We start from the raw sequence: 16,444 nt of genomic DNA, 5'->3' as shown, positions 1-16,444 counted from the left end.
GAAGAGAAAAAGGGACGAAGAAACGCCGGAAACGGAGAGGCGAAAGGCGAGATTTCAAGCGGTCCAGTATTTCGAAGTGCAATATCACGCCACGCGAGACGCACCTCGTTTTCCTTTCTCTGTCTTTGATTCGCGGTATCGCGCGCGCAACGTGCGCGAACCCGACCAACACGATACATGGCGTGTGCCGTTGCGTTATGAAGAAAGAAAAAGGGCGGCGAGAGATAAGAGATGGGGAGTGTGTACGTGAGGGAGGCCAGAAGGGGGACGGAGGAAGAAGAAGTATCGACTGTTAATCATTGGTAGCGTGTAAGAGACGTACCCGCGTATACATATATTGAGCATAGCGTGTCACAGAAAAAAAAAGAAGAAGAAGAAGAAATAACGGATGCGGCAACCTAGATATATACACCAGTAAAAATAAATATATAGATAAGATATGTTTTATACGCTGCATGTCATCCCTAGTGGAAATAACGTGATCATTGTAACGTATCGTTCGAAGTCAAGTTAATAATTAAGCAATCTCTGTACGTTACTCGCGCACGATGACGTGAATCGCAAATGACACGGCATACACGCCGCCGCTGCATCCCGCGACACGCGGGCAAGCGAGCGAGCGAGCGCGTCGCGCGATTTCTCCTCCTCCCCTGTCGGAGGAGAAAAGCATCCCCCGACGCGATCGTTCCACGCTCCGCGGATCGCATCGGTCGCTCTCCGTCGACTGTTCTCTCTCTCTCTCTCTCTCTCTCTCTCTCTCTCTCTCTCTCTCCGCTCGTCGAAGAAACGAGGATGAGGAGGAGTCTTCGCAATGGGCTTCTCGCAGTCAGTCTCAAAGTCGCGATTGTGCAAGTTCCATCCGGAGACTCGACGGACCGTCACGTGACACTCGAAGCGAAGAGCGAACCTTCGCCCTGCGACGGTCTCCTGCGACAGAGAGAGAGAGAGAGAGAGGGAGAGAGAGAGAGAGAGAGAGAGAGAGACGGGAAGAAGGAGAGCGAGCGAGCGATCGACGATCCCGAGCAAAGCGCACCGCTGCCGCTCGAGCGCGAGCCAAGCTCGAGATACAAAAAGTCAATCGCAGTGCCTGAAATGTAACAAAGCTAATCTGTATCTGAAAAAAAAAAAAAGAGAAGAATTGTCGTTGACGCGGTTACCGTTCGCCGCGGGACGCGAGCTCTCCCCCGGGCGACAGATCGTAACGCTCGTACACAATGTGTTGTTTGGCTGAACCTAAGCTCGGCTCGACGCCGGGGCGACAGCGGACGGGGTCGTGTTGTGCGCGTAGACGGTGAGATCCGCGAGTTTCCGAGCGAGCGGAAACTCGCGGGGACGTCCTTGTCGCGTCGACGGTCGTCGTTAGTAATTAATCATCGCCATCGAGGCGTGGATCCGATGGCGATCGTCGTTGTTGTCGTCGACGTCGTCGTCGTTCGAGGGACTCGAGCGAGACGACGACGAGCGGACGAGGAGGAGACGCGAGAGAGCCCGTGGCCGGGAATCCCCCGATGACCTCGAGCCTGCGGAACTGGCTGACGATTTTCAGATCGTGACATCCGTCTGTAACGTTCGCAAACGGATGGGGCGGAGGGGGCAGGGGTATGAGACGAAATACCATCACCTTTCGATGATCGCCACTTACAGTTTAATCGATTGTAATAATCATCCGCAGTTGTGACCGTTGAAACGTGTTGTAACGATAATTAAGGGGATAAGAGATCGAAGCGTTGATGCCGAGTGATCGAGCAATTGTCTGGCTGTGTAAGTAGAATAGGAAGAGAAAGAGAGAGAGAGAGAGAGAGAGAGAGAGAAAGAGAGTGTGTGAGCGAGCGCGCGAGCGAGCGTACGAGAGCGAGAGAGAGAAACGCGAGAGTGAGAGTGAAAAGAGTGAAAGGGCGAGAGAGGGTGTGAAAGAGAGACAAAGATTGAGATATTAATCGAAGTCAGCGAAAGTATTCTGGTACCCGCTGCGTGTTTCGACGGATTGACACGGTCAGTCTCGTGATAGCGCGACACACACACACACACACACACACACATACGCAAACCGATTCGCCGTCGAGTCGGATCGAATCGGGTCGAGTCGGGCGGATCGACCGTTATTTGAACGCATCCCTCGTTTGGGAGATAACGGGGACTCCGATAACCAAAAGAGAGGAAGCGGAAAAAAAGAAACGTTTTACGTACAACATCCCATGGTCTACACGTGTCGGCCTACACGTGCCTCCCGAAACCTCGACAGACCTCGGCTATCGAGAGGACGTCGTCGAAAAACAGATTCGCGCGTACGAATACTGTAGCTAATTATATTGACACTTCGCTGCTTCGAGAAGCCGCAGTCTACCATGTATATATTTTCATTAATGTATGTATAATAAAATACATATATTCGAGACAGCCGCCGTCTCTCATTTTATGCGCGCGACGCGTTCTACCTCGGGAGAGCGAGTGCTGGATTACTGCGAAGCGCATGGGGAAATTCCGCAGGAATTCTAGGCACCAGAAACTAACGAAGCAATTTTGAAGGACTATTTTTTCGCACGTACTACTCTAAATTGATCCTCGGTGCACCATCGCGGTATCGATCGAGTGGACGGATCGGTTTATTTTATTAGAGGAAAATGGGTAAATTCTCTTACTTTTCTTTTGTGGAAGATTTCAAGAAGGAAATAAAACGAGGAATTAACTTTTATAAATAGTCGGAACCGCGTGGAAAAGAGATCCCAGACCGAACTGATGTTTGAATCTTGACGGTGCCACCGAGAGTTGACATCGTTTGCAGCATCGTATGTTATACGTGTGTTTATGTGTTTTTTATACTAGTAATTTATATAATAATTTTTATATTAATTTTATATTAATAATTTATATAATAACTTTTATATTAATTTTTCACATGAGAAGAAACGTGAGACTCGCTCGCCCTGTCGTCTAGAAGTTGATCCTGAAAACGACGCGAAAATGTACATCCATTCGGAACGAGATTCCGACAGCGCAGTTATTGACAACTGATCCGCGCGGTAATTGAATTATGGGGACACGTCACGACACACAAGCGGGCGAGCTCATTCGTGTGTGCACACGATCTGCCATTATCACGCGCATTAACATTAACCGATTGCGAGCGTCGTTAGCTCGCCGCGCTCCGGGCGAACTTTGCCGGTGCGACTCGACGAGGCCGAGCCTCTCAGTCGAGCTTAATTCCTCGTCTGATACGCCCCGTGGGACCGTTTCTCGACGCGCTTGTTCCTCCTGATGTTAACGTTTATCCGTAACAAATGATCTCGAGCGCTCTTCGTCTCATCTGGCTCTTCGAGGTAGCCGTCACCTTCCGGATAGGTACGATATCCCCGAGCTTATCTCGCGGAAATTAATTCCGACTCCGCCAGCCACTTTGTCGCGCGCGCGAGCGGCGGCGTAGAGATTATTTTTGCGAGTGTAAAATTTAATTGCCCTCACGTGGTCGCACTTGTTCACGGGCGATATTACGTGACTTGCGACACGGTTTCAGGACCGCGATCAACAAGTGTGCGGCGCCCAATTTTCTCTCTCTCTCTCTCTCTCTCTCTCTCTCTCTCTCGCGCGCGCGCGCGGATTTTATAAATATCAAAAAGGGCAAGAGAGATTTCACGTTTCCCGAGAAACTGCTAATTTTGTAATCTTCACGCAGAGCTCTGATGCTTCTTCCGTCTACTTGTGTCAGCCGAAAAGTCCGATCTAATTCGCGATAGATGACGTATAATGCAAATATTCCACGGAATAATTCCCCGTGAATAATTTGTTTCCGTCGCGAGCAATTTTTCGGCGAGACCTGACTGAAAAAGATATAAATCGCACCGGACCTTTCGACCGATCCGATCGAAATGATTCCACAAAATTGACGTTGTACATTCGGCGCTACGCGTTGAAAGAAGCAATGTCACTCCAATCTCCGACCGAGCGTTCGACGACGCTCGTCGGAGAGACCTCGAGACGGTCGCTCGCCGAGGGGGATTTCCGAAAGTCGCTGTGTCGGAGGAGCTCGGGCGTCTTAAAGTGCGGGATAATCGTAAGGGACGTTTCCAATAGGAGCCCCGGGCAACCGAGTCGTGGATCGTTTCACGTACGCCCCTCGGAGCGGTAATGAAACGGAAAATGGAAACGAAGACGTTCAATGGGAGTTCCTCGTGATCGGCAAACGAGTGTCCTGGAACGAGGCGCAGGCAATCTGTCCCATTTACGGCCACCTAAATCCTCTCAGGGCTTCCGACGAGGAAATGGGACACGACGCCCCGCCGGATCCTCTAACGCGCGAACCGGAAACGGATAGCGGAAGTACGTTGGCCGTGCTCGACGGCGACACGAAGGATTGGTTCGCGCGGATGGTGGCTGAGTCGAATTACCGTACGCTTCTCACTTTTATTTCTTCACCCGCTTCCCTCTCGCGAGCGTCGAGATTTTTTCCTGCCGGATCGCCAATTCTTTACAGTTTTATAAATACGCAAGTGCATTTCCCGCGAATGTCGCGCATAAGCGAACTAGAAGTCCGTTTCGTATATTTATAAAGAGCAAAGAAAATGTGGAGTTTCTAAAAAGAACCGGTGATAGTGTGGATGTGTTAAGACACTCGTTGCAACCTCATGGAATTTTTCTCAACAATGAATGACTCCAGTACTCGATTTCCCAACGTAACAAATTTCTAATTATCATTTCACACACAAATAATTTCATCAAAATCACTTCGCCGCATATACGTCGCGGCCGGCTCAGGATACGACGGCCTGTGGATAGGAGGGCAGAGGAAGGACTTCGCCAGCGACTGGGGCTGGATCGATACACGAAGGAAAGAGGAGCTGTTGAGGCTGAACTCGCTGATGGTCACGGACCATACCGCATGGTACGTCGCGGACGAGCGCAGGAGTGGCGAGAAGAATTGTCTCATGTTCGACAGGTTGGGCCACGACTCGCCGCTTCTCGTCCCGGAGGACTGCCGGCAGCGGAAGCCCTTCGTCTGCATGCGAGCCGGTGAGAAGGACGAGGAACCTGCGAAAGGAGAAGAACCGAGGGAAGAGAGCGGTTCTCGCCGAACGATTCGGCGGCGACGGGGCGTTTTCATTTGAAACGATCATAAATCGCCGCGACGTTTGTTGCTGCTCTCGTCGCTTCATTCGCGATAATTCCTCCGCGTGTAATCCGCCGCCTCTATCGAGAGTCACGCAGGCGGATATCGCTCTCTCCTTCTCTCTCTCTCTCTCTCTCTCTCCCTCTCTCTCCCTCTCTCTCCCTCTCTCTCTCTCTCTCTCTCTCTCTCTCCTCTCTTCCTCATCGCGTGAGCGTCCCACTCTGCCTCCGCTCGAGTTCGCCTTCTTCTTCTCGATTTAACGGAGCACGACTTTTTCCGAGCACGCGTGTTATGGCCGCGTCGCGTGCATGTTATTTATTTCGTGAGTATAAACGTCGGCCGGGAAGAATTACGAGGATCGTTCCGCTAAACTGTCTGCAGCGTGGTTTTATGAGCAACAATCGCGGCCGAGAAAGTTTCCCTCGACACGGATGCTGGGAATTCGGAAGATGTTCTTCTCGGATGCTCGAGGCAGCTGCTTATAGTTATTATTCGTTAGATAATTGCAGTCTCATGAATCTCTGCTCCTTTGTCGTAATCTGTATTTATTTCATGTAAAAACATTAGTCCAAACTACTGAGCAGTGGACCCATGAGCACGAGATCGCGATCAACTATATTTTCAACCATGGATTGTAAATCTTCCACGAAATATAGCGACCGTGTGATTTAAACATTTGCGTGTTTGTACGAAGGAAAAAAGAAGGCGAGAAAGAAGATCATCGAAGGCAGCAACGTCTTCGTGGACGGTCAGCGGTACACGCTGTACCAGATCTTCGATGAGGATGAGGATGAGGAGGACCTCCGGGCCGAGGGAGTGCGGAGAGTCGACGGGGGTGGCATCGCCTGGAGGGACGCGAGACTGGAGTGTAAGAAGAGGCGGAAGCAACTCGCTATGATCTTCACGAATGAGGCGGCCACCGTCGTGGCGAACGCGATGCTGAAGAGCAGACCGTGTAATGACAGCAAGATGTCCTTTGTAATTCGAAATTACGCGTCGGGCGAAATCGTCAGACTTGCTGAATAAGTCGCGAGAAATGAAAGGAAATTATAGTCTAGATTACGAATCTGGACAAAGAGTCGCAAATTCTGACGGTAGTTTCAGGAAGGATTGGAATCCTCCTTCGTCTATCCTGTGTGTGTGTGTGTGTGTGTGTGTGTCCATCCTGGACACTCTTCTCAATTTATAGAAATCACGCGTTTCGACGAAAGTAAAATTGGATCGAGAAAGTCGGGATTATTTATGGCTTCTTCGCCGATATGAAGTAGCTCCTCGTCTATGCGACGAGATACTTTCACGAGCTAAGCTCGTCGTTCTCGGTCGTTGACAGCAATAGAGAGTGCGTGGCTGGACGGCCGCAGCGTGGATGGTACCGATTGGACGTGGACCTCTTCGGGATTTACGCTGCCGTCGAAAAAGTCGAACATCACCTCATATCCGCCTTGGTCGGACGGTCATCCTACGTCACCGTCGGAGAGCGACGACTCTTATCGGACGGGAAGATGCCTGATCCTCGACAGGCATCTTTGCGCGAAGCATACGACTCCGGCCTTCCTCGACTTGGATTGCGAGAAGAAGCGGCCTTTCGTTTGCCAAGACGGTAAGCAACAATTTGTCCTTCTTGACGCGCTCCTTACTGAGTCATCGCTCCTTCGAGCGATCACTCAGTAAGAAACGTAGGGACGAAATCCTGAACGCAACGTTTCTCTTGTGGATTCAGCGATACCGGAACGCAGGATAATGGAGAGTGCGGGAAGAAGCGTATTGTTGGATGATAAGAGATTAATATTCTCCTTCGCCAGAATGACGTGGAAGCAAGGGGAAGCTTATTGCCGGAAAAGATCCGGTCGTGTAGCCAGTATCTTGGACGCGAGGATTTTATCCGCCGTATTGGAGAAGATGACGGAATTGGGTATGCGTTCCCTGCCTTTGTAGGTGAAACGTGTTTATTAAAATTAATTGGAAGACCGTCGAATATTTGTAGAACCATCGAACCATCCATCAATATTAGAACAACAAACTTCTCATACTTGTTTGCCTACTTTCTAATTATAAATCGTACACGCATTAATTACATAGAAAATTATAATTATATATTGATTGTGTATGTGCAATTTTTTCTATAACAATTATAACGATATATTTTACTTTAATTATATTTAATTTACATTAATTTTACTTTAATTATATTAATTATATTTTACTTACTTTAAACTTTCGTTCAGAATGTCATATAAGTTGAGGTACTCGTATTGTTGAGATTATTTAATCACACGTTTCAAATGAAATCAGCGTTAGATCACACCTGGGTGGGCGGTCACACCGTCATGTCCCAGGACGGTTGGAAGTGGGTGGACGAAAACGACGAAGTCTTGTCGAAGAGCACCATCGGCACAGGCACTTCCTGGTGCTTCGACGAGGACGACGGTTCCTGGCCTTACGCCGACCGCGAGATTTGTCTGAATTTGGATCGTGAGGGTCACGACATGGCTTTGTTCTACGGTCTGCCCTGCAACACAACCAGTCAATATGTCCTCTGCAATTTACCCGCGCACAGGACCACGCAATCAACATTCGCGACGATAAACGAGACAATGACGACGACTGCGACGACAAACGAGACCGAGATCGAGGAAAACATCGGTAAAACGCTCGATCGAAACTCGTACTTAGAACTTCTTTGTATCTCGCAATAAAATCCACGTGTATGTGGCAAAGATAAAATTTACAAAATGAATACATCGCGCACTTCAGTTGTAGATGTTCAAGAGCAAGCCACCGATCTAGCGGGGAGAATACGTAAACTAGCGAAAGACGAGCGATCCGGTCTACTCTTCGTGATGGACGATAGTCTGAGCGTCCTGAACGCGTGGTTCGCCGAGGAAATGAAGCTGGCAGCCACCGTTATTCGTCGATACTTTCCGTAACTATTTTCTATATTTCACTCTTCAGCAAAATATACAAATTGATATTAGTTGATAGAAATTTAATCTCGTAAAATCCAACGATATCATTACGACTTCTAAGTCGTGAGGATCGGACAACATTTTTTTTTTATAATTATTATATAAAATAATATTACTCTCGTTAAAAAAATTGACTGAATTGCCACACAGGCTGTCACACGACCATCCGATGGGCTTGATCACTTTCTCGGAGAACACAATGGTAGCCCTCAGCTTGAATCAGACGGACACCTGCAATGTTCTTTCGACGTTATCCAAGGAGATGCTTGCGAATCGCGCGACTCGTATCAGCGAGGATCTCGACGGCGTCGCTGGGAAAACTACAGACTTGATCAACGCGGCCCTCATGTCGGCGGATGTCGTTCGCAATTCAGGTGTGCAACGAGTCATTACAGGTCAGCTAACGTTATTATCTTGCGAGTTTCTTCAATTAAAAATTAGAAATTTGTGCGTATCGTGTTTTTAAAAATCGAAACGGAGGAATAGGAATTTTTTTTAATCGCTTCTTAATCCACACTCAGAATTATTGTTATGCAAATACTATAGAAGTTTCAAAACACACGGGTTCATTATATAATTAAGTAAGATATATTATATTTGCATATATTTGCGTTGCATTTTAAATTATTTTATTCTTTTACATATTGTGTCATTGTATTAAATTATTACATTACATTACATACTTGGTCAACAGTTTTCGTGACAGATGGAGAACACATCGCCGAGGAGAAGGACAGGGAGAATCTGCGAGCCGCCGTGGACAACTTGCAAAATTTGAGAAACGACGGCCACGAAGCGTTTGCGATTGTCATTAGTCAAGGACAGAAACACGCGGCGGACTATGACGTCATCGAGCATCTATTTGCCACTTCCCTGAAGGGAGAACGGAATCTTTATTTCGTTGAAGATTACAATGGTTTGCGAGAAATGAATTCCGTGCTGAATTTAACTGGCAAAGAGGATTATGCCGTTGAATGTGAGTTATGTCATATATAAGTTGTACTCTTATATACGAGTGTACGAAAAAGAAAATTAGAGGATATGCTGTATTAAATGGATAAATATCTTTTTTACCCTAGGCGAAGAGATACAGTGGACCGTCCCGAAGGATAACGAACTATTAGCTCATCTACTACTGTCGAAAAAATAGTCGCGTTGCACGTAGTTGTAAATATTTGGACTTTAAAATAAGAACAAAATAACTATTGCGTTATTAATGTAAAAAAACATGGCTTCTTAAATGTGCTACGGAATCTTGTAAAATATTGTATTCGAAAAAAGGAATATAAACGGAAACGTTCTACTTCTGCTAAAATAAACATTCTCAGGGCCGGTTGTTCCAACTTCTTGGTAAGTTAACTGATAGTTAAATCATATGTTTGTCTTGGTTTTTCCTTCAACTTGGACAAAAACTGATGAGGCCGCGGGGCAGCGGCGCCGGCGCGAGGCGACCGAGTCGAGCGACAGCGACGCTGCCCCGCGGCTGGTAGCAGAGCTAATGAGGCCGCGGGGCAGCGGCGTCGGCGCGAGGCGACCGAGTCGAGCGACGGCGACGCTGCCCCGCGGCTGGTAGCAGAGCTAATGAGGCCGCGGGGCAGCGGCGCCGGCGCGAGGCGACCGAGCCGGTCAACGACGTTGTACAGTCGGCTGACGACGGAGATTCTAGAAAGTTCTAGAAGATTCCAGAATATTCTAGAATTTCATGACGTAACCTCAGGCCACGTGATCGTCGTTTCTAAAACGTTCTATAAGATTATAGAATTTTCTGGAACATTCCAGAATGTTCTAGAAGATTGTGTCGTGGTCACCGACCACGTGGTCGTCGTTTCACGTGGTTGTTGTTTCACATGACGTCTGATTACATAGCCGCTGTTTTTTTTGACGGTGGAGAAATCCTCATGGTTACCCGCGTCCCTTGGGGAGACATGGGTTATGCCGGACTCTTACCGGCTATACCCCCACCGGGGTGTCTGCCATGTGGGCCGTAGTTGTGGGAGGAGGATCAGTGGAATTACGGTGAATTCCCTCCCCGAAACCCCGGCCATGGGGCTTTGAGGGAGCCCCTCGCTTAAGTGCCGTGGCCCTCTCATAAGTGTGCGTGGCGTGGCGCCCCGACCGGTTGCCCGGTCGGATTAGCCATCTGGTCCTAACAGAGGAGAGAGGGGACACCCACTCTCTCTCCTAGCCCCCCTTTTCAGCAGAGAGTGGTGAGTTAGTTGGGGTCCTGTCCCCAAACGGAATTCCCGCTCTTCTTTTTCCTCCCGTACCGTCACGCAGAGGGTTGCAGGCTTTAATTATGTCTGTCGACCCCCCCCCTGCGCAGACGATGGCTGGCCCGTGGTGTTCGAGGCCTCCGACGATTCGAAGGCGGCTCCTCGATTGGCGCCACCTCGGGTCCGCTGTCGACGCCGAGAGGGAACCGCCCTCCCCCCAGTCACTCCCTGCTACGGTTGCCAGGGCTGCGCTCCCATTCGGCGGCCTCCTCGCGGGACATTATGTCCCCCGCAAAGGAGGCCGCCGCCGTCCATACTTCCTCCGCAAGCCGCACACTTCATTGCCCGGGCGAGGACACGGCGCTGCTGGTCCCACGCTTCGCATGAGACCTGCGTATGGTGCACCGTGTCCTGCAGCACCGGGCAGTGGTGGACATGGCTGTTGTTTTTTTTTCTTTTGTTCACGCAAGGGAAATCCATCATGGATACCCCCGACCATTGGGCGGGTCGGGGGTTATGTCAGACTTCTACTGACTAAAACCCCTGCGGGGTGTCTACCTTTCGGACCGTGGTTGGGGGAGTCAGAGGAACTACTCCCGACACCCCGGCCCCAGGGCTCATTATTAGAGCCCTCCGCCTATGGACCGCGCTCCCCCCCCCCCCACAAAGGGAGTTGGGAGCGCGGTCCCTGACCGGCTATCCGGTCAGGTTGGCCTTCTGGTTACACTACAGGAAGGAGGGAACACCCACCCTTTCCTCCGCACCCCCCTTTGAGGGGAGCGGGGGAGTGATGCCCGGCCCCAACCGGGCTTCCACTCCCCCTTTTCCTACTCCTATCGACGCCCAGAGCGAGGCGGGTGGGTGGGCTACACACACTGGTCATCTCCTCCCCCCGCGCGTTCGAAGAGGAGGCCCGAGGCGACCGAGGAGGCGGTCTCCGGCGTGCCTGATTGGTTCATTTCCTTATGTATTGTGTATTATGCCTTTATGCAAAAATATATGGGCCAGAGCACAGACTTCTGCATAACGCACAATACACAACGCATAAGAGAATCAACCAATCAGAGTTCTTCATTTCTGTCCTGAGGAGGGAAATGAAGAAAACTATTTGGTTTATTCTCTTATACGTTATGGATTATGTGTTATGCAAAAGCCTATGCTCTTGCCCTATGCTTCCCGCATTATTCTTATCGGAGAATGGCGTATGGGTACACCTTTCTACCTAAAGCCATATACCGACCGAACGACCGCAGTAAGGCCCATCTACAATGGCTGCAAGAATAAGGTTCTAAGCGTAAGCATTAAGAAATGGACCAACCACAATCTATTATTATAAGAAAAATCGATTATGGTTGGTCAATTTCTTACTGCTTACGCTTACAACCTTATTCTTGCAGACGTTGTAGATGGGCCTTATTCTAAAGCGTGGTCTACAATGGCCATAAGCAGTAAGAAGAAAGCGTGAACAGTAAAGCCAGCGCCACACGGTGCTTATTTTCGTGCTGGTTTGTTTGCTGGATGAAAATACTGCGTTCTGATTGGTACATTTCCGAAGATGGATGGAAATGCACCAATCAGAACGCAGTATTTCCATCCAGCACGAAAACAAGCACCGTGTGCCGCTGGCTTAAGAAATGGACCAACCACAGTTGATTAGTTTTGTCATAATCGACTGTGATTGGTTTATTTCTTACCGCTTACGCTTACTTCTTACTGCTTACTGCCATTGTAGACCACGCTTTATTTAATTATGTCTGTGGTTTACGAAATTAAATTCGTTTTTTAATAGGCTGATAATGATTTCACGGAATTAGTAGGCCCGTTATTTATGTTGAACATACTTGTTTTTAGTATATTTGTTTATATCAAAATGCGATAATAAAAGAAAACAGCAATATTTTAATCCTATATATAAACTTTGAAAAGATATTTACTGTTAATAATAGCGAATTCGCTTGCATACTGAGTATGTCCAAAGCCTGTTCATAGTCCGTTCTCATATTTAAAAATCATTTATCTTTAATTAGAATCAATTTAATCTGCCTATTATTAACTACTATTACTACTACTAACTGCATTACTAACTCTACTAAATACACTTTGTGTCATGATGTATAGAAAATAGGAAATATCGTCATGATATAAATTAGAGTTACCTGCTTGTTTGTCTCTTTAACAGGTATACTAAGAATTGTGATCTGTATAAATAAAAAGATAAACAGGAAAATTTAGTACTGATGCTGAACTCCGGTTAAGTCTAATCTTTAAAACGATGTCTGCGGAAGAGGTTTTTGAACAGGTTAGGTTATATTGTCATCTATTTTATTTAAAATATATCAAATATCATTTCTCATTATACATCATGTATTTATTATTCAGCCTAATAAGTCTCAAAATTGTCACCAATTATATAAACATTTTATCACAAAACATGTTTTTTTATTTATTGATTTTCATCAAATATTTTGCTAGTTTGAAGATGAAGAGGCGGAAATTTCTCTTGGTACTCTACCTGGTGGGAGAAAGCGTCTTTTCTCCAAAGAACTACGCTGCATGATGTATGGTTTTGGCGATGACCAGAATCCTTATACAGAAAGCGTTGATCTGCTAGAAGATTTAGTTATTGAATATATAACTGAGATGACACATAGAGCTATGGAGATTGGACGTACAGGACGGGTTCAAGTTGAAGATATAGTATTTTTAGGTAAATTAAAGAAAATTTCTAAGATAGATATCTTAATAATAGACATTAAAAAAATATATATATATAATTTTATAATTTATTTGTATTTCCAAAGTGAGAAAGGACTCCAGAAAATATGCCCGAGTAAAAGATCTGTTGACAATGAATGAGGAACTCAAGAAAGCAAGAAAAGCTTTCGATGAAGTTAAATATGCAGGTACTGTCAAAGAGTAAATTGCATTGTTATGTTATAATTATTGCCAAATGCAAAATATGTTTGAGTTTATATTAATTTATCTATAATAATCTATCTAATTAAAAAACATGAGCTTTTCTGCGTTTATAATCCTTTGATTTCTTCGATTATCTTTTATTTGTCAAATATTTGTTTTGTATTAGAAACAGTTCACAAAAGTAATTCTGATGCATTCTGCTTAGTGTGCATAATCGATTTGCACGTGTCTCGATTAGAGATGAAAGAATTGTTTTCATTTATATTTGCTGCTGTACTTGGCACAGATTGTTGCTTTATTTTACAATCTTGTACAACTGCTTGCAAAATAAGAACTATTGTATTCATCAAAGATTTGTGGTATTTCTTTTTAAAAATAAGTTTTTCTACCTGGTTTTTCGAGCAAAAAGGAAGCATAAAGTGAAAGAAAAGGAAAAAAAAAATTTCTTTTCAAAAGAGGCAAATAGCTAGATAATTTATTTAATTATTTCAAATATACTGTTTAAAAGATATGAAATTTGAGATTCTAACAAGTATTTTGCCTTTTTATTATATAAAAAAAAAAGAAGCGACAGATTTCTATGATTAACTGATAATATAACTTTATATCATACTTTATCTATACATATATATTAATATTTTTAATAAGATGCTTTTTGTATTCGCCATATAGCGAACTATATACTGTACTTGTGATACAAATATAAAAAACTGCATAAGAAAATGTTTCACTCGATTTTTGTACGTCACTTTTATATGTTGTTTGCACTTTGAAATAATTTACTTACCATCATTATCATTTAAATTACAGACACAAACAAATACGATGGCTCATTTAGAGAATATTTATTAGACTTCTTCAGTTCCATTATGCATCATTTTTATACGCGTTTGCATACTTATACGATACTTTTTTGCATGGTTTGATCATGTCACACGAGTCAGCATGTAGACCGAGCGTGCATGTGGTTGTACTACCTGTCTGTTCATTGTTATTATATATAGTGACAGTTTATTCGATTGCCTCGAATAATTTAGACTCTTTTTTTTTTTTTTTTTTTGTATTTTTTCACTTGACAACATCACAAACAGCCTGTTTTGCTGACAGAATAACGTCATTGATTCCCACACCTTGGTAAGAGGAGCCACATACTGCCAGCGGAATCTTGTGCGCGGAAATGTAGTCGTGGATACGTTTCACACGTTGATCGTGACCCACCACGTACTGCGGAATGCAGTCCTTCAGAACGGCGATGTGGTGTGCCACAGGTTTGTCTGTGATGTATAAGATATCTCTCAGTCCGTCAGTCGCCGTCTTTAACAGCTGTTCCTCCGTCGGATTTGGCCCAAAGTATTTCTCGAACCAAGCACCGCCCATCATTACCGTTAACACCTATTGTGTACATATGAGAAATAAAAAAAGAAAGAAAAGCATATGAGAGAAACGAAAAAAATATGCTTTTGGGTTGTCAAAATCAAGTAAAAGGCAAGAGGGAAGAGAGCGTATACGCACCGTGGAGGCGGTGGACTCCTTCGCCATGCAAGAATCGAAGATCACACCCAGCAGAGGAAGATTCTCATTGGGTGGTACCAGAAAGCCGAACGCCTGTAAGGGTAGTACATTCCCGGAGAACTCAAGATTGGCTACCGCCACCGTTACCGATGGTATCGCCCTGAGCTCTGCCGACAGCGCGGGATGCTGCTCCTGCAGCAGTTCAGCCAGGTTCTTAGCAGGCAAGCTCGAAATGACCCGCGAGCACTCTCGCATGTCACCGTTCACCAGCAGCTCCACGCGATCCTCTTTGAACGTCAGCCGTTCGCATTTCGTTCCTGTTTCTATCTTTACTCCTCGCTTCACGAGATTATCGGCCAACGCCAAGGGCAATTGCTCAAGCCCTCCCTGCAAGCTCCAGATCGCCCACCTTTCTATTCGGGCTATACGCGCCAGAGTTATACGCGGATTTTCCGCAGACTCGTCGGTATCCTCCTTCGTTTTTTTGCTCTTTAATTTCGACGATTTTTTCAGACCGCTCATCAGCAAGCCTTTCATTATGGATCCGTGCTTCTGTTCCGCCTCGAACAGAGACTTGAGTATGAAATTCACGCTTATCTGACGCGCGTCACCCGCACAGATGCCGCAAATTATCGGGCTGATGATGCGATCCGCGATATCCTGGCCGAGTCTTCTCTGTACGAAGCTGTAAATGCTCTCGTCCTCCTTAGACACCTTTGGCGCTCTCAGGTCGGTCCACAAGCAATTTATCAGAGGACGATCCAACAGCGAAATTGTCTTGAAGAAACCCTTCAACGATGTTGGTAACAAGTGCAGCGCCTGCTCTGAGTATATCAACTTGTTGGAAGAAATGGGGTGACTTCGTCTAATGCGGATCAACTTGTCGGTCAGCTGAAGATCCTCTACCATGTTAAGTGTGTTCGTCCCAGCCGGACCATCTGGCCTGATCGTTCTTGGTCCTTGCTCAAAGACTGCTCCACTTGGTGAATTTCTGCTGCGTATCCATCCACCTACACGATCAGACGCCTCGAGCAAGGCGACGGACGCCAGTCTTGCCTTGTTAACGGCATAATATGCCGCCGACAAGCCCGATATACCGCCTCCTAATATTACTGTCATTTTTCAATCTGCGCTTTAATACAGTACTTTAATGCAGCGCTTTAGTACAATAGTAATACAATCTTGATTGGTCTTGGATACAGTCTTTTTGCAACGCTGGAATCTTATGTAATAAACGACTGATGCTCTGAGTGTTCAAGTGCGTTGTTTCACTTCCTGAAAGCAATTTTATCTTCATACATGATGTATATTTTCTATACATATATATATATATATATATATATATTATATATAAGTACAGCAAGTTTCTTACTCACACAAGTGAAATCTAATATGCTCAATTATCTGCAAGTACATGACGATTTACAATGACACGACGATGTTACGTACAGTAGCTGCTGTGCATTTCATCCTACTTTGGCCGTATTCATTCATTATAAAATAATGTCAAGTGCACAATAGAGTATAGGTATGAAAATAGTAATTTGCAGGTTATGTTCTGCAGCAGAAAGCATTGCAATGGCGCTGCATTATCGACATAATCGATCGTTACGTCAGTTTTCCACATTTGCTCCGTAAGCTTTTTATTTAGAGCATCTTGTATATATCGAATCGCAAAATTAAAAGAACATTCTTGAAAAGTCAGTTTAGTTTAAGCCATCGCCAAAAGCTTA

At 45.8% G+C, this 16,444-nt stretch overlaps 3 protein-coding genes across 6 annotated transcripts; 2 read left to right on the top strand and 1 right to left on the bottom strand.

The window, feature by feature from the left end:
* The first annotated feature begins 2,868 nt into the window (after positions 1 to 2,868).
* LOC105189897 (uncharacterized) lies at positions 2,869 to 9,370 on the top strand. Of its 2 annotated transcripts, none has more exons than XM_025298283.1 (11): positions 2,869 to 3,339; positions 4,069 to 4,383; positions 4,750 to 5,004; positions 5,796 to 6,056; positions 6,432 to 6,701; positions 6,822 to 7,013; positions 7,394 to 7,744; positions 7,856 to 8,024; positions 8,218 to 8,441; positions 8,762 to 9,043; positions 9,147 to 9,370. In XM_025298283.1, exons 1-11 carry the CDS (start codon positions 3,279 to 3,281, stop codon positions 9,215 to 9,217), a joined length of 2,451 nt encoding a protein of 816 aa, XP_025154068.1. In that variant the 5' UTR covers positions 2,869 to 3,278; the 3' UTR covers positions 9,218 to 9,370. The 2 variants fall into 2 exon arrangements, with proteins under 2 accessions (XP_025154068.1, XP_019700080.1); XM_019844521.2 differs by having other exon boundaries at positions 2,870 to 3,339; positions 8,218 to 8,462.
* Positions 9,371 to 12,168: 2,798 nt separating this feature from the next.
* Positions 12,169 to 14,451, top strand: Taf13 (TATA-box binding protein associated factor 13). 3 transcript variants are annotated; one of them, XM_019844524.2, is made up of 4 exons: positions 12,169 to 12,246; positions 12,460 to 12,579; positions 12,753 to 12,987; positions 13,082 to 13,200. In XM_019844524.2, exons 2-4 carry the CDS (start codon positions 12,553 to 12,555, stop codon positions 13,198 to 13,200), a joined length of 381 nt encoding a protein of 126 aa, XP_019700083.1. In that variant the 5' UTR covers positions 12,169 to 12,246; positions 12,460 to 12,552. The 3 variants fall into 3 exon arrangements, with proteins under 3 accessions (XP_019700083.1, XP_011150590.1, XP_019700082.1); XM_011152288.3 differs by lacking the exon at positions 12,169 to 12,246 and adding an exon at positions 14,307 to 14,451 and having other exon boundaries at positions 12,553 to 12,579; positions 13,082 to 13,183; XM_019844523.2 differs by lacking the exon at positions 12,169 to 12,246 and having other exon boundaries at positions 12,553 to 12,579; positions 13,082 to 13,550.
* On the bottom strand, positions 14,241 to 16,394 carry Ppox (protoporphyrinogen oxidase). The gene is made up of 3 exons (XM_011152291.3): positions 16,088 to 16,394; positions 14,712 to 15,986; positions 14,241 to 14,591 (listed from the first exon to the last, which is right to left on the bottom strand). Exons 2-3 carry the CDS (start codon positions 15,828 to 15,830, stop codon positions 14,268 to 14,270), a joined length of 1,443 nt encoding a protein of 480 aa, XP_011150593.1. The 5' UTR covers positions 15,831 to 15,986; positions 16,088 to 16,394; the 3' UTR covers positions 14,241 to 14,267.
* Between the last annotated feature and the right edge of the window lie 50 nt (positions 16,395 to 16,444).

The sequence above is a fragment of the Harpegnathos saltator genome, unplaced genomic scaffold, assembly GCF_003227715.2.
Source record: "Harpegnathos saltator strain DR-91 unplaced genomic scaffold, Hsal_v8.6 scaffold213, whole genome shotgun sequence".
Taxonomy (NCBI): domain Eukaryota; kingdom Metazoa; phylum Arthropoda; class Insecta; order Hymenoptera; family Formicidae; genus Harpegnathos; species Harpegnathos saltator.
This window is presented reverse-complemented; position numbering and strand designations above follow the sequence as displayed.

Excerpts from the sequence above, each read along its gene's own strand:
- LOC105189897 (XM_019844521.2), top strand. The coding sequence starts at position 3,279 with ATGATCTCGAGCGCTCTTCGTCTCATCTGGCTCTTCGAGGTAGCCGTC. Across the intron at positions 4,384-4,749 it reads GGTGGCTGAGTCGAATTACC|GATACGACGGCCTGTGGATA; the intron begins GTACGCTTCTCA and ends CGGCCGGCTCAG. Across the intron at positions 6,057-6,431 it reads GATGCTGAAGAGCAGACCGT|CAATAGAGAGTGCGTGGCTG; the intron begins GTAATGACAGCA and ends GGTCGTTGACAG.
- Taf13 (XM_019844523.2), top strand. The coding sequence starts at position 12,553 with ATGTCTGCGGAAGAGGTTTTTGAACAG. Across the intron at positions 12,580-12,752 it reads CGGAAGAGGTTTTTGAACAG|TTTGAAGATGAAGAGGCGGA; the intron begins GTTAGGTTATAT and ends ATATTTTGCTAG. Across the intron at positions 12,988-13,081 it reads TGAAGATATAGTATTTTTAG|TGAGAAAGGACTCCAGAAAA; the intron begins GTAAATTAAAGA and ends GTATTTCCAAAG.
- Ppox (XM_011152291.3), bottom strand. The coding sequence starts at position 15,830 with ATGACAGTAATATTAGGAGGCGGTATATCGGGCTTGTCGGCGGCATAT. Across the intron at positions 14,592-14,711 it reads AGGAGTCCACCGCCTCCACG|GTGTTAACGGTAATGATGGG; the intron begins GTGCGTATACGC and ends TGTACACAATAG.